This window comes from Fulmarus glacialis, unplaced genomic scaffold (assembly GCF_000690835.1).
Source record: "Fulmarus glacialis isolate BGI_N327 unplaced genomic scaffold, ASM69083v1 scaffold47336, whole genome shotgun sequence".
Classification (NCBI taxonomy): Eukaryota; Metazoa; Chordata; class Aves; order Procellariiformes; family Procellariidae; genus Fulmarus; species Fulmarus glacialis.
In genome coordinates this window covers 3,446-19,652 of record NW_009218386.1, presented here as the reverse complement: position 1 = coordinate 19,652, position 16,207 = coordinate 3,446, and the positions used below count along the sequence as shown (strand labels likewise).

The window sequence follows — 16,207 nt, the reverse complement described above, 5'->3', positions numbered from 1 at the left end:
AAGGATGTAGTGCTATGAGGCACTTTTTTCCCCCCAGGAGCTATGTACTGGAAAAATCTGTCTTGCATGGGACTTTTCTAGGTGTAATTGTATGTTATGGCTGCTTTAAGGGCCCTTAACTCTTCTCTCATGTGGAAAGAACCTGTTCCTTGGTGAGAGCCTTGGACCTTGCTGGAGAGCTGTGCCCAGCAATGGCTGCAACTGTAACAGACCTTCTTTTGCAGCTGCAGGACAAGCCATTGGCAACTCGATATTTCTGATGAGAGGCTTGCACTAATTTTAGCCCCCTGGCCAATTGAAACCTCTATACTAAGGAGTAGTTTGTTTGTTTTGTTTTTTTTTTTTTTTTTGATGGACAGGCACTGCCTGCCTGGCAACCAGTTTCCTGGAAAAGCAGGGCTTTCTGAGCAAGCCAGGAAGTGAAACCTTGCTTGGGAGGTCAGGTGGTTCATAGTGTTATGCACAGGATTGATCTGTGAGGTTATGGGTGGGCAGCATGTAAGTGGCATGGGGAAGGGAGCAGGCCTAAGGATGGCTATACTGTCATATGTAAAATAGAAGGGTGGGTGGACTGTGGAGTTCTAGAAGGTGGCTAAATATTTAAATGCTGAATTTACTATTTTTGATTTGTTTTGCTGTCACTTAAAAAGGAATGCTTTAAATTTTGGCCAAGGTGGCATGCTTGGAAACCAGCTTTTATATTTACATTTCTTCCTGCTCTTATCTCTCATGTTTAGTTTTTTATTAACCAATGCTTTTACCAGAAAAATGCTGGGACAGCATCTTCAGTCAAAATCAGGTAGATTGGCACACTTTGAAGTGAAACAATGTCCTGTGGAGATGGGTGTTTATCTGCTCTGTGTATATAGCAACAATATATTCCTGATTGTGGGAAAAGGTACGCATGTGTCTTGATACTTGGATATATGCTGCATTTATGGTCTTGGGTAACTTTCCACTACTTTCAGCAAAATCCAGGATGTAATTTGTGTGTATGTGGCAGTTGGTCAGATCTAAAAGTCTGTTAAAGTCCATTGGATTATGCAGAGGGCAAAATAACCCAGATGCATAAAACAGAGGAACAAAACAAGCATTATGATCCAGAAAAGGTGTGTTGAAGAAACTCTTCTTAGCTTTATTCTGCTTTGAGTAGCAAATTTTACTTCCGTGTCATTACAGCTGTTAAATCACCTTTTTCCCCAGCTTTGCCATTCTCATCCTCAGAGCTGAAAAAAAGAAAACAAACAAAGCCATTGTATTTCAAGACTAACTTTCCATTTCTGATGCTAAATCTCCTTATTTAGAGAAATGAAGAATACACGTACCTCCGGTGGTTAATCCAGCAGAATAGGCATTGTTTTAATATTATAAAAAGAAATCAGTAGAAGGCATTAGTTCTGGTAATTTTGCAATAAAGCGAATATATTAAGAAATTATTTCATTATCACTATTTGAAAATTGGCACAGCTCTTCTCCTGTTTTGTTTCTGTTACCTTCACTAAGGCATGGCAGACAGATGGTATTGTCCTTGACTAGATGCTGACAGATTAAAAGCATGCATGAACAGTTAAATGAACTCTTTGTTTAAACTGAATTCCTCAGTGGGAGCTGTAACTGTTTGGAAGCCTTTTTCTTTTTTTTTGGTGTTCACAGAAAACTTTCCTCTCTTCCTGGTGTAGTGAGTCAGAGCAGGAGTTAGTCATATTCCTGATTTGAGTCTGACGGAGTAACTTAGTATCTGTATAAACATCAGTATGGCTATTGTCTGTAACTGGGTGTAATGTGGGTTAGTTTGAAGGTGACAGTGTAGGGCAGATGATTAAATGTTAAGGTTGTTTTTAGAATAGCAATATAATATTGTTGTTTGATATGTAAGAGCCTCCCTGCACCATGTAGTTGATCTGAGAATGCAGTGGGAGTAATCTCACCACACCAGCCCTCTGACCTGTTAGTTTGAACAGTCACCCAAAATAGCATGTCTCATTCCTTCATCCTGCATATATCTCTGTACTGAGAGACAGGGGGTCAAAGCAGCTGTTTACTTGATTTACATTTGCATGTCAGCAAATGGCCAACTTGAGTTATGTTTTGAATGCTGAAGTTGTTGCAAATCATAGAAGCATCTGAGTGTAACTTTATATCATAGGGCCACTGATGTTAACCTTGGCTCTTTCAAAGACCCTGTGTACTGTTTGCAGACCAAGGAATTCTGAAGGATTCGAGTCCTGTTTGTGGTTTGACAGCACAATCAGTCTGATGCTTCATTTACAGCCAACAGTCTGTTTTTGTCTTGCTCTATGCGTTACAGAAACCAGATGGCTTGCATGAATCTTTCTCTATTAAAAGACTTTTTTGTACGTTACTTTCTTCAACGCAAATGGAGCTAAGTCTCCATTGTGTTTTTTGAAGGCTGCACAGCTTCCAGTGGTAAGGAAAAAAATTAGCTCATCTCGACTAGCTATCTGCCAAAAGCCTTGGACCTCCATGACCCATGAGAGCCTGTTCCACAGTCAGTAGGTTTTACTGCCTATTCAGCTTCAGTTTTTCCTTTCCTTAATTGTTCCACTATTCTCCATTCCATTCATTCTCCAGGCTAAACAACCCCAGTTCCCTCAGCTTCCCCTCATAAGACTTGTGCTCTAGACCCTTCACCAGCTTCGTTGCCCTTCTCTGGACACGCTCCAGCACCTCAATGTCTTTCTTGTAGTGAGGGGCCCAAAACTGAACACAGTATTCGAGGTGCGGCCTCACCAGGGCCGAGTACAGGGGCACGATCACCTCCCTACTCCTGCTGGCCACACTGTTTCTGATACAGGCCAGGATGCCGTTGGCCTTCTTGGCCACCTGGGCACACTGCCGGCTCATGTTCAGCCGGCTGTCCACCAGCACCCCCAGGTCCTTTTCCTCTGGGCAGCTTTCCAGCCACTCTTCCCCAAGCCTGTAGTAGTTTATTGGGGTTGTTGTGAGCCAAACCTTGTTGAACCTCATACAATTGGCCTTGGCCCATCCATCCAGCCTGTCCAGATCCCTCCGTAGAGCCTTCCTACCCTCAAGCAGATCAACACTGCCGCCCAACCTGTCCTTAGTGCTTGTTTAATGTTCAAATGCTGCAATTGCCTTACCAAAGCTTTCATTTCAGAAAGGGTTATTTTTTTCTGTTGTATGGTTGGTTGTTTTAGTAATGAATGATGAGGTACCAAAAATAATTTTGACTCCCCTCTTTTCTCTGGTGGTGTTTAGGGTGAATCTGCTAGGCTGGGCATCAGATCTTTGAAAACAATTTATTTCCCTAAGAAACAGCTCTGTGTAATACATTGTTCTAGATTTAAGAGTCTTTCCTGGTTTTGTTTCCTTTTTGGAAGTCACAGTAGGATTACAGGACTGCTTGGGAAAAATTGAGTCACTTCCTGGCTTTTTCCACTGATCAAAATGTCCCAGGGAGTGGCAATAAATAGGTGGAGGGATAAAGAGGAATATGGCTTAGTTCCAAATTCTACTGGGCACTTAAGACACTCACTTGGAGGCAGTGCTGACTGTTGGGGTGTATTTTTGAGGCAGTTGCCAAACTGCTTTTAATTTAATTGGGGCCATTTTTTTCCTAATTGGCTATTTTCTCCTTGGTAGAATATTTGTAAGTAAATGGGTAAGACCAAATACAGATTAACAGAACAGATTCTCAAATGTCTTTGCTAGATTTACTTACCCCCTTCCCTGAAATTCAGTGTTTGTTTTCTACTAATCTCAAAAGAGAGAGAACCTAGATTGTTTGGAGAATGTCTATGAGTGGCAGGGAAAAATGAAGACGTTTCAGACGCTTCTTTCAGGAGACAAAAATAAGCAAAGATTGTTACAGATAGAGGTGCTCAGCTAACATCTCATGGCCCGTGTATGGCCCACCTGAATGGTACTGCCAGCTCATAGTTAGTTCTTGGAAGCCTCTTTCCCAGGATCTGTTCAGGAGCACTCACGCAGCAGGCTGTAGAATGAATGAATTGTTTCAGTAGCAACCAGCTGGTGGGTGGGCGGGTGAGTGTTTCTTCTCCATTATATGCCTATACATATGTGATAGGGGAATTAAGGGACTACCCCCAAAATATAATGGGCTGGAGCAGTTGCTGGAGTGGTTTATCTTGCCTGTACCAGCTACTTCTGCTTTTCATTGCTGGCATAAGAGTTGCTGGCAGCAGCCTTTGGTCCCGGAGGACACAGGGAAGTGCACAGATGGCAGGATGGGTGCTTGAGAGAAGCAAAGGTCGTCTCAAGTGATAGAAAAGTGCAGTGGCCTCATTGATCAGAAAGGCTGGGCACCACTGCTGGAATATTTCAGGCTGTTTTGTGCATGACTGCACAAGGTTGATACTTCTATAAACTGAGAGGATTATTTACCGAACAGCTCTTCCCAATCAGTGCATACTGATACAAAAATACCTGAAACTCCTCATGTGATCCAATGACCACCCTCTCTCCTGGCTTTACCTGTGTTGTAAAGAAATGCTGGGCTGCTAATGCAGCTTTATGCTTATGCTTTTGCTGCTAAATTCCAAAATTATTTAGAATATAGTCTGGAAGAGGAGCAGGGAGAGACTGTGGGATCAGGACCCCTGATCTTCCTGTAATTCAAGCACAGTATTCTTTCCTTGAAGTGGAAAGTGGCTACTGTCTGAAATCTGCTGCTCGGTAAATATACTTAAATGCAGTTTAATTGTGTGCGTTAAAGTTCAACAAAATCAGAAAGAAGAGCTTTCTGTGTTTCTGGGAGATCTTGCTATTGTTCTTTCAACCTTTTATTATAAAACTTTATAGTAAGAAATAGACACCTTGAGTATTAATAGAATATAAAAGTGTTTAAAAAGATAACACTACGGACTATATGGACTAACCACATGTAGTGATGAAAACTGTTTCATTGTCTTTTAGAGGCTATAAAAATATCTAACTCAGGTTAACAAAAAATGTTAAAACTTGCATAAACACTGTCAAGGCAAGGTTGGCAATGGTGATTCCAGAAAAATGAAATGCAAAGTAAAGCTGGTTATTAAACAGCCTTTCTGATTTAAGGAGCAATTTGGATTATCTAGGAAGTAGTTAGAATGCAGATGAGCACAAAAACATTCCAGCGAGGAGACAGTGTTAAGAAGCAATGCTGTTAGTTACCTGGTAGAAATGAGAACTAATTCTGCTAATTTTGAGGTAGCATTAATGGAACTTTTAATTGTCACTTGAAAGAGAACCACTTTTAATCTTTGAAGGTAACAGAAATGGCTGTTCTGAGATAGCTTATTTTCCAAATTTTGATATGGTAACTAGTGCATTGCTAAAGATTAAATAATTCAACAGTACCAAAATGCAGATTGGTGTTTGCTAACAAACAAGGAAAGAAATGATTAGTAATTGTGTATTAGTCCATGAAACAATCCAAATAGTAAAGTGGAACAGTTGCTAGCATTTAAGAGTAGTATCAGTTTGCTACATGAGCGAACAGCATTGACATGATTTTCCTTTTCTGTTACCTGTTAGTGAGGGATCTTCAGTACCGTCTCCAGATACCTGGTCATGAAGGTAAGCACGGTGTGTCGGTGAGCTTAAGCGTTCCTCTTGTTCTCGCAGGGAGATGGAATTTTTGTGGGGTACCTTGTTCAGGCTTGCACCCAGACTGCTCACAGGGTTCATCTGTGGGACTTCTGTGATTTTCCTGTTTGGTGGCTGATAAACCTGACTGTAGTGGCCTATGGGATGATATGCTGTTTTCTCAGATTTGCTGTCATCTTCATCATCGTCATCAATGATAACTAATTCTGCGTGGATAACCCCATCGTATCGTGACAACTTCTGGTCTGCTTCTGCATAGTCATCATCAATGCGCTGATAACCCATGAAAATCATTGTTACTGGTTCCGAATCATCCACGTAACATGGTACAGCTTGGACAATGCTGTATTGAACATCTTCCTCATCTTGAGGTGCAGGGGATGTTTCATTAAGATGGCAGGCACTTAAAAACCTTGTCTCGTTATGTCTTTCTCTTGTATTCTGGTAAGGTTTTAATTCCTCATGTGCAGCTTTTCTTTCTTCATTATGTATCACTCTGTTCTCAGGATTAGTATGCACTTTCTTCTCTGAATGGGAAAGTACTGGAGAGGGAGACTTTGGCTGTATTGCCTTTGGAAGATCAAGCCCATTCTCTTTACGTTGCTGCGTAAAGGGCTCTGTTTTGGAGGAGAATTCTGTGTGATGATTGCTAAGTCCATTCATCTCTCTTCTGTGAGTGTCTTCTGGTTTTGGTCCAGGGACTAATTTATCTTTCTGAGGAGTAACGGGCCTGCAAAATTTGTTTGCAAACACAGGCTCATGATACTCTGTGGGAGACTGGGAATTTTTTTCAGTTGCTTGCCGTAGCAGGTCCTCCACCTCAATAGGAGCAAGTTCACCCATCCCATTTTGTGTTGTGCTGCCATTTGAGGATACTGCATAGACTGACTTCCTGCCATCATCATAGACTTTAATTCCTGTCTCCTTAAACTCCTTTGAGGGAAGAGGTATTGTTGATAACACTGTGTTTTCTCCTGTCTTCATGTCTTTTTCAACTTTAATTTCCATGGCAAACAATGCTGTTGAAAGAAACAAGTGCTTAAACTGATAATCCAGCAGCTGCAAGAAACATTATAGAAGAGTTCTGACAGTGATAGAGATGACTGTCAGAATGAATTATCAAATATGCAAAATTATCACATACATAACCAATATATTGGATTCTCATTTTGAATGCCCCCTTCCATGCTGTCAAAACTTGAAGTGGAAAAAAATATTTTTGTTTGGATCTAATTCTGTGAGGAAGAATAAGCTGTTGAGGAGCCAGTTTTCGTTACGTGATTGACTGAGACAGCCAGATTTAACCTTGGCCCCTCATGTTGTGCTGGACAATAGCAGTTGAAAGAGCTCAACGTGCTATAAGACTAAAGAGTCTTGGGCACTCAGAAGGGTTAGGAGGCTTTGTAGTAGTTGGGAAATAACCAGACTACTGCTGGCTACCTAGTAGGTGTAAGTGCGGATAGAAAATGTGAAATGTATGATACAAAGGGAGGAACTACTTAAAGTTATGCCAGGTAGAGGAACGAAGTGTTGGAAAGAAGTGTCAATGTTGAAAACATTGAGGTCCTTATTCTCAATGGCACATACCTTACACCAGTGTCCCACCTCTCAGTTTTGATGACCTCACTAATAACATAATGCAGCTTAAATGAGAACAACATTGTCCCATGTCCGTAATGTTTATCCTTCCCTTAAAGTGTATTAGATTCAATTTATAGGAAGTCTTTGCACATGTGGACACCCTTTGGAGTTACTAATAAGCAGTACCTTTTCTCTTTTCTTCATCATCGGTGGCAGCATGTGCTGTACTTTTCAGTGCTGAAGGCCTGAAATACTTGGGAAGGTCAGGTATGCTGGCATATATGTAGTCTGCTGCCTCTGAGTAAAGAAAATCCACAAAGCATTGAGTATGTTTTCACTGACTTCTACGAGAACCTTTTTAAAAATATTTTTTTTGACTAAACATACCTCTTTCAACTCCTGCTTTTTCAGTCTTCACAGACTAGGAAAGAGAACCATTAACAATAAATGTGATTAGTCAGTTTTAAGATGTTAACTAGACAGTGCTTTGCTTTATCTGACAGTTTAAACTTTTTGTCTGCATGGCTTCATACTTTGAAGGGGCTATAAAAGTGGAACCTGCTCAGTTGGAGCATGACAAGGGAGAAACTGAAATTTTTCTGGTTTTTTTTGCCAACATGATTCCAAGTCACACAGGGAAGGACAGGACATTACAAAGTGTTAATCAGTGACACAACCTCACACTCTGGCCCAAGCTGGTTGGCTTCAAAGATTTTCAAAGGCTCCACTTTGACTTTCCAGTTGTGCTTATCTCTCTGCGTATCTTTAGAGAGAATGTGTGTGTATGTGTAAGAACAACTGGAGAACTGACGTTTAGTTTCATCACTATATTTCTGAGACGGTTTAAGATGATTTTCAAATATCAAAATGACCTTTTGACAAAGACTAATGACTGATAATATTGTCATGTTTCACTGTAACCTCTCTCAAGGACTTGGGGGAAAGCATGATGCTGGACACATCACCTGAAGGAGTATGAATACGTCAGCCTCTGTACCTGTTGCGTCTGTCTCTGGCTGAGATGCAAAGTTGCTGGCTGGTGTCAGTGGCAGTGCTATCTTTTTGAGATGTGCTGTAGATGAGTAATGATAGGAATTGCTCCCCCACCCCCACAAACAAGCAAATGGAGACATTTGGGCACTGGAACGGTATAACATCTTGAATCCTCTTGTATTTGAACTACTGCCACTTTAGACAAAAGCTCACGACCACTCACAGGATCCAGCTAGTTCCTTTTTCCCTTGTTATTATGATGAATGAGTAATGAATTCTACCTCTGGAGTAATTTGGTACTAACCTTTATTATGTCTTCTGTTGTTTTCTCAACAGTCTTAAGTTTCTTTAAAATTGCTGCTTCCTTAGCTGAGACTTCCATTTCCTCTCTTTCCAGAGCCTCAATTTCCTTCTCCAGTCTGCAATCATAATTCCCTTTGATTTAATACCAGGTAGACAACAACATTGCAGATTCAATACATTGTGAATATGGACATTAGTGGGGCTGGTTCTACTTACCCTGACAAATTTTGCTCTAATATGAGATCAGCTTATAATTTCACATGCACCAGGAAATACTGTGAAATAGTATTCTCATTTTAAAAAAAAAAAAATGTGCCTGCCATAGATTCCTTCTGAGCCTACTTTGAAAACAGTGGCTGAAATTAAATTATTTTTCAGGAGGGGGTAGATAAGGAATATAGGCCTGCGCAGCATTTCCTCATCTCTAAGCAAATTTTCTCTTCTACATTGTCTCAAGAAATGTGATTACTCCCTTGTAATTAAGATGTAGGAATCTAGTATACAGACACCAGGGTTATGACTTTATTTGTTTGTCTCTTATTTTTGTATGTGTACTTGTGCACATTATGAAAAGAAGCAAATTCTTTTGTTGTAATAAAGACAGAAGAATGTTCTTGTAACTGGTAGTACTTAAAGGGCTAGAGTACATTACCTCATACACTGTATTTTAACATATGTAGCCAAACTGTATTCAAGAGGATCCCCCATGGAGGAAAGTTCTAGTCAATCTATAACTAGAAGCTACAGTTCCAGAAGAACCACCTCTATTAATGGAAATCGAATTGCATTCGTATTTCTGAGGGGTAGAACAGGTATCTTTTTTTTTTTTTTCCATAAAATGGTAATGGCATTTGCAAGTACTTTTTGTAGATAAAACAGCTCTTAACTAATTTTCTAATATGAAAATTAATACAGCTAGAAATCATAATAGTGATGTGCTTTGCAGGCTACTTTTATGAAGTGATAACTTCATAATTGTGTGGATTTTGAAAACTAAACAACCTGCAGAATGGGAGGATGCTCAGGAGACTAAAGTCTGAAGCTTTGTTGTTTTCCAGTCTGTCTGGGATTGAGAATGAAAAATTTATAAACACTCAGAGTGATGAAGGGGCTTTCTGATGGGTGTGTGTGTTCAGCTCCAAGATGCCAAGACAGTTCTCCATGGTTTTGCATGTGTGAACGTGGGTTCTGGGATTTCAAAATTCCTTGCTTTGGTAAAACAGGTGTAACAGTGCTTGACCGACAGCCTGAAGCTTGATTCTTCAGGGGAAAAAATCTTGATTAAAAATGAAAGATATTGCTGATGTGCAGTGGCTGTTACTGTAGTGTTCCTGATAGACTAGACCAGAGCTTGTGTAGCTACAGACTTAAAAATACTAGCAAGTTTTAAGGGCTTCTCTTTGGGGCTGTGTACTAAGGCTTTTACAGACATACATGTGTCCTTCTTAGTTACTCATTGGCATTTTGTGTACTTAATTCTCTGGGAAAAGTCCTGAAATATTGTTTCTGGAAAGCATTCCTTTTCAGCAAAACAGCAGTCATGTAAGACACACTAGTTCAATGCACCTAGGACAAGCAGCTAGGAAGGTTAACATTTGCAGTGTTTGCTCAAGCAGTATCCTCACAAGTATTACCAATGTATTTGCAACAGAAAACTGGGGTAGTTCACATAGGCGTGATACATGTTGCATCAGGCGCTAATAGCAATCACTTTCTAAGATTGCAATTAGGTGAGATTTCCAACACTAAGAAACAATTTTTAAGGGCCTATTTATTAGAGGGGGACCCTTGATTGTACCCAGGTCTAGTCAGCGAGAGTTTTGTTTTACAAAGACTACAAGCCTACCTCTTATGAATACCAAATATGCTAACTTTGGGTATTCTCTAAGGCAGCAGCATATCCAGCAATTGACTTCTCTCTATCAGATTTTAGCAGTGCAAAACAGAAGTATCTTGCCGTTTAAGACTTGGCTGATGGGCTAACTATTTTCTTAAAAAACCTTTATCGTTATGTAAAAGGGAGATTGAAACTCAGCAGTCAAATTTTCTTTTGGATTATTGACTTCTGCTGTAGGTTTGTACATTATTTAAAAGGGGTCACAGCTCCCTTTCCCTCGTCTTTTTGTTATATGTTAAATCTATGTTATATGGTTTCCTGCATGTTAAAGCTGAGTACAATGTTTAAGGCATCTTTTTCCTAATTAGAGTTTTTATTTTCTCAGTACTGAGATGTTTGACAAAACACTTCTAGACAGAAAGGTCCGGGATAAAATATCTAATCTATATGTATGTGAGAGAAGGAGAAAGCTATGCCTGGTTAAAGCACACCTCTAAGGTAAAGTATCTCAGTCAAATTCTTTTCTCTGGTGACTAAGACAGTGACTTAAGCAGGTGTCCCGTATCCTATTTTTTTTTTCCTCTTTCTAGTCAAGACCGTTCCTTTCTGCATAAGTGCATATTTGTTGGTTTTTAGATAGAAATTTGCCTTGTTAGCCTAGTAGTTGGGAAGTCACTTTTCCATGAAGATCTAAAATCAAGTCCAGATTTAACTCTGGGACTTGAGCTGGATCTCTCATGCTGTAGGTGAGTGCTGTATAGCTTCAGTCTCCTGGTTCATCTACCTTTTCTTTTTGGGATCGTTTTTGGAAGAACTTCTTTTAAGTTAAAGGAAAAAAACAAAAACACAAGCAAATTTCAAAACTTTCCATATTTGGGTGAAATATGTCTTCCATTGTTTTTGAATCCATGTCAGAAATTGATGACTGTAGACTTAAGGCAACTGCAACTGATATCACTAGTTGCTGAGATCAGTCAGATTAGAGTTACAACTAGATGATCTGAGCCAAAGTTACAAATAGAGTAATGATGGCCTATAAGCCTGATAGAAAAAATTGTTTTATGTTTTGACTTATTCTATAGTATGTGCTAGGATCCACGATATTACACCAAAATCAACATTAATAATAAAACCTGTCCTCTGTTTAAAGAAAGCAGACCAGAAAAATTGAATGCAGGCTCACAGAGGAGCATTATTTATCTCCTACTGTGTCACTCCTTGAGGAGTCTGAATAACATGTGGCTCTTGCCCTATTTAAACTCAGATTTGTAGAGCTACAATAATAGGATACTACGTGGACTTTTATCTGTCAGTGAGAATATCCTCTTTTTTGAAACACAAAGGTATCACAGACCTCAGAACTGAGATGTGAAGAAAAATGCATTCAGGATGAAAGTAAAAACTAAAAGAAATATTTAAAAGCAGTTAACACTTTGGACCTGAGCTCTGCAAGATGCCCTTAGGACCCTGTTCAAAGGTAATGATTATAGTGCCAAAATTTAAAAACTTTATAATGAGGGGGATGAATATTCTTGGAGGGCTATAAACGAAACTAATGCAATGACCATGTGCCATATTTCTGCACTTCTTAGAGAATAGTATTTCTTTAATATATTGAATTGTTGTATTTTTACGTGAGACTTGATTGCAATATTATCATAATGCGAAAATTAATCATTAAAAGCTCACAGAAGCATAATGAACTGAAGAATCATTAACCTTTGCTATGGGTTTATTTCAGTCTGGACTCTAAACACTGGAAGGAGAGGAGGAAAGTTCCTGGAAAGGTATTAAAAAAAAAAAGGGGGAGGGGGGTGGGGACAGAGAAAGAGAAAACACAACCCCAAATAAATCAAAGATGATAAACCCGATATAGTTATCTGGAAGATCAAGAAAATTATTATTTAAGTTTATATATGCTCTCACACCCATACCAACACCCACTTCATATGGTAGTTAAGAAGACTGATTCAGTGCTCAGTGGGGTTAGGGAAAAATTCTCATATCCATGTAATGGGAATTGCATCTAGACTTTAAATCTCTTGTGCACTCATACTTGCATATAGACATAGATTTTATGGTTCATTTTCAGAGGATGTTGTGAGTGTGCACGCTGGAATTTGTTGAAAGGAAACTTTTAAAAGATGCAATCTGTATAGTTCAAAGAAATCAGAGTCCTTTTGACTTCGTGTAGTTGAAAAGTTAGGCCAGAATCTTTCTGGTGTGTTTAAATCTTTAGAAACTTCTAAATCAATGAAATTTTTATTAAGTTACATCACAGTTTGTATTTGTCTTGAAAGGGTCTAGCAGCTACACTAGCAATTGTAAGAAACTATCTTTTGATGGTGCTGCCATGTTTTGTAGAGAAATGGAAGTATGACACGCTACTGTATTAAATCAATCCTTTGGATGTTTGTCCTTCTCTCCTTGAGTAGTGTTCATTATTTGAGAGGGGAAAATAAGTATTATGGAGGTGTAGATGAAAGAAGGAACCTTAGAAGCTGAGATACTAAATTGGAGGTTTCTCTGCCAAAGTAGTATCTGAATTAAGAAATTCTACAGAGTATGCCTGACTGCAGCTGGCCACCAGCTAATCTGCTGGAGTTGGCACCACTGCCACCCCAGAAGAAAAATAAGCAGCTTAAGAATGAAAAGCAGATAGGAGGATACCACCCTGGAGAATACCGGACTGAGAGGCAAAGGCAGTTTAGCAAGTCCTCACATGTTTTGAGGTGAGTCAAATGCTTTAGCAGCTCCGGAGTCCATCTAGCCTTAGCCTGCCTTCATGTGTCACATTACAAACTATTGAATGGACCTTAGTTAACTGTGATGTTGTTTGTGCATTTTTAAGTATGTTGTTTAGCAACTAATTCCATCAAGAATGAGTGCTATTTGCTGAAAATTAAATGAGAAGATGGGACTCCTAATTCTTCATTCAGCTTCTACCCTGACCAAGAACATGCTCACTGTAACTTCTAACATGTAAACAGGGTGAATAGGACAAAAATGTAAATGCTGTTTTTGTCTGTAACCAGAAGGTTCAGCTATTTGTCTGCAAGGTGGTTCAGGCCACTCGCTATTCACTATTTTGTTGTTGATACAAAGAGTGGAACTCTCCCTTTTATCAAAAAATGCTCAACTCCGAACTTATTAGCAGACATACATTACCTCTATTTGACACCCAAGTAAAGAATGTGTCAAAAAAGAAGTCCCATTTAGGAGGGTGATGGAAAGGCCCATGCCACTACTGGAAATAATTTGCCTACAATTACGATTTTCTTCTCAGCAGAAAGAAGCAAAGACTGGTCTAAGAGCATTGAAAAAGTTTTTAAAGTGACTCAGATTTTTTTAACTAACAATAAAACCCATGCAGAATAATCATCAGAGTGGACAGAATCTATCTGAATCAAGTGAAGTTTAATAATCAGATGCCCACAAGGAAGAATTCTACTGAGCTTCTCAATAATATATATTACTATTACTGCATGACATGTGTCTACATGATCAGTTTAGCAATCTTTGATTTACAGGACAAGTCAAAGGTATGACTTCACATATATGTAGTCAAGCAAGCTTTTGTTAGCTTGGCTGCTATCTATGGCATAGCAAAAGCACTGTGCAAGTACTGTACGGTGCATATTTTGTGCTTTTTAGTGGACTTTGTTCATACTGAACTCTCTATTACTAGGTTTCTGTATCACTGCTGGCTGGTTTGAAAATGGGCTGAGTATGTCTAAACAAAACATAATGATATGTGGAAGGCAGCATGGATGTTTTTCTAGAGGTCTTTGTAGACAGCTATTGAGGAGCGGTAGGAAGTATAATTTATAGCAAAATGTGAATAAACCTGCTTAAATTCCTAGTTCAGAGGGAAGTTCCCACATGACTCCAGGTATGTTCTTCTGCCTCCATTCTCCATCTATAAAATCAAATGTCCTTGTCTGAGTCGTCTGTGTATCATGAAGATAAAAGCTGTCAAAGACTCTAAGGTGTGTAGATTGTTTGGTTATGAGTGTAAGTATATCAGTAATGAAAATACTTCTTTTGATATCAAGGCCTTACAAACCTCTAAACTGTCTTTAGAACTTCAGCAATGGTGAATTAAGTCCTCTTAATTCAGGGTGGCTCAGGAACGTAAGTAGGAGCAGTTCTGTACTGATTTTCATTTCTAGGATGCATTATACCTGTGAAGTTCTTACTGTAAGAGGGAAGACAGCGTGTCATTTTGTGTTATGCTTTCTTTGTTGGTTAATCTTTTCTTTTTATGCTGATGTAATTTCTCTGATTCATTTCACTACAAATAAATCTGAAGTATTTCAGATGTACGTCAAGAAGTAGGCATCATTTTAAGGAGGAAGCAATTTGGTGGAGCTTCCCAGGAGAAGGTTACAGGCAGGAAGAGTTAGCTGGTAACACTGGTATTAACAACAAATGGCTGTGGAAATACTTAGTTCGCCATGAAAAAAATCAATTGCCATGAAAAAGCAGCATATATAAAAATAAAAGAGGAACCATTCACAGGTTCCATTAAGCAAGTGTAGTAAAACTAATAGCCTTATATTCTTGGAAAAAGAATAATATTTTTAGTAAGAGGAGAAAGGCCAACAACTACTATCAAACTGTATTGCAGCTTTTTCCACTGTGCTGCTTACAGTTGCAAGTAAACTTATTTCATTTCATTTTCATCAGCATTTAAATTGCTGGTTTATGGTCAGCCATCTAGATACACAAACATTACTTGTGCTTGTAATTAACTGAATCTGGAACTATGTAGGAAAATAATTCATACCTAATACCTTTCTCTTAAATACAGGCATATAAATAGAAACTATTAAAAAAACCAAAACAACAACAACAAAACAAACCTGTCATCCCTGCATCCCACCTACATGGGAAAGGAATTCTAAAATGGATTTTTTTTGTACATGCTGAATGTTAACCAAGTCTCTGGCAAGAATTCTAGTGGGAAGGTAACAGGCACATTTCTATAGTTAGGCTGTTACAGGCTCAGGCATACATCAAGTGTAGGAGCTGAGGAACCCCTGCCTTTTTTGGCATAATATGTGTGCTCTTGGTCATGTGATGCAGTACTAAATGTGCCATCTTCCCATTCATAGTGGATCTCTGTCTAGTCCTTGTAATTATCAAAAAATAGAGACGGGCTGAGATGTTACTCCAGGATCCATGTTGTGATTTAAGAAAGCAATCGGGAACAAATGATAGGTTTGGCACTTTCATTTCTCCTTCCTTAAAGCACAAATGCATTTAGAAATCTTCCTTTAAATGCCTGTGGGCATCTTTCAAAAGACCTGGAAACTTCTAATTCAGATACACTTTAAAATTTATAACCTCTTGTCAACTTTGGGATCCGATCTAGAATTAAAGCAGGGGGAATATTCCTTTGTGATGCTAATTCACCTACATGAATTAAAGGAGTTTTTCAGGTTTGAAGCTCCAGCTGGATTACTGTTTTACTATTTGTAATAGCGATAAATTCTAGTCATGCTAAAAAAAAGTTTATATGGCTATATTCAGAAAAGTAAAGCTCACTATGTGTTCAGTTTTGGTCTCTGAGGAAATATAAATTAAGGCCACTGAGCTGATGACAAATTCAGGACAATAATTACAAAAATAGTATCAAAAGACTCTACAACTGTAGTTACAAACCCAGGATTCTGCGAGTCATGGAAATGTGTGAATAATCAACCCTATTTGCTGAAATCTCTGAATTAGTATTGCAGGAAGGTTTTTAAGTCCTAATCCTGCATTCCAAGTCTTCCCAGGGGTAGGACAGGAGGGACCCGCTGCCAGTGTTGCTGTGAGATAGCTCAATTACAATGACTTAGGTGCAGAGAACTCTAAAGGTATCTTATGAGATGACAGACTAGATTTAGATGCTGGTGA

The 16,207-nt window shown here is 39.0% G+C and overlaps 1 protein-coding gene across 1 annotated transcript in view; it reads right to left on the bottom strand.

The window, feature by feature from the left end:
* Positions 1 to 1,088: 1,088 nt before the first annotated feature.
* PALMD (palmdelphin) overlaps positions 1,089 to 16,207 on the bottom strand; it is a gene marked incomplete at its 5' end in the record, with an annotated part of 16,959 nt that continues 1,840 nt past the window's right edge. The window contains 5 exons of the mRNA XM_009580029.1: positions 1,089 to 1,226; positions 5,511 to 6,608; positions 7,357 to 7,467; positions 7,558 to 7,591; positions 8,468 to 8,582. Coding sequence (XP_009578324.1) covers positions 1,183 to 1,226; positions 5,511 to 6,608; positions 7,357 to 7,467; positions 7,558 to 7,591; positions 8,468 to 8,582 — 1,402 coding nt within the window. The remainder of the gene's footprint in view (positions 1,227 to 5,510; positions 6,609 to 7,356; positions 7,468 to 7,557; positions 7,592 to 8,467; positions 8,583 to 16,207) is intronic.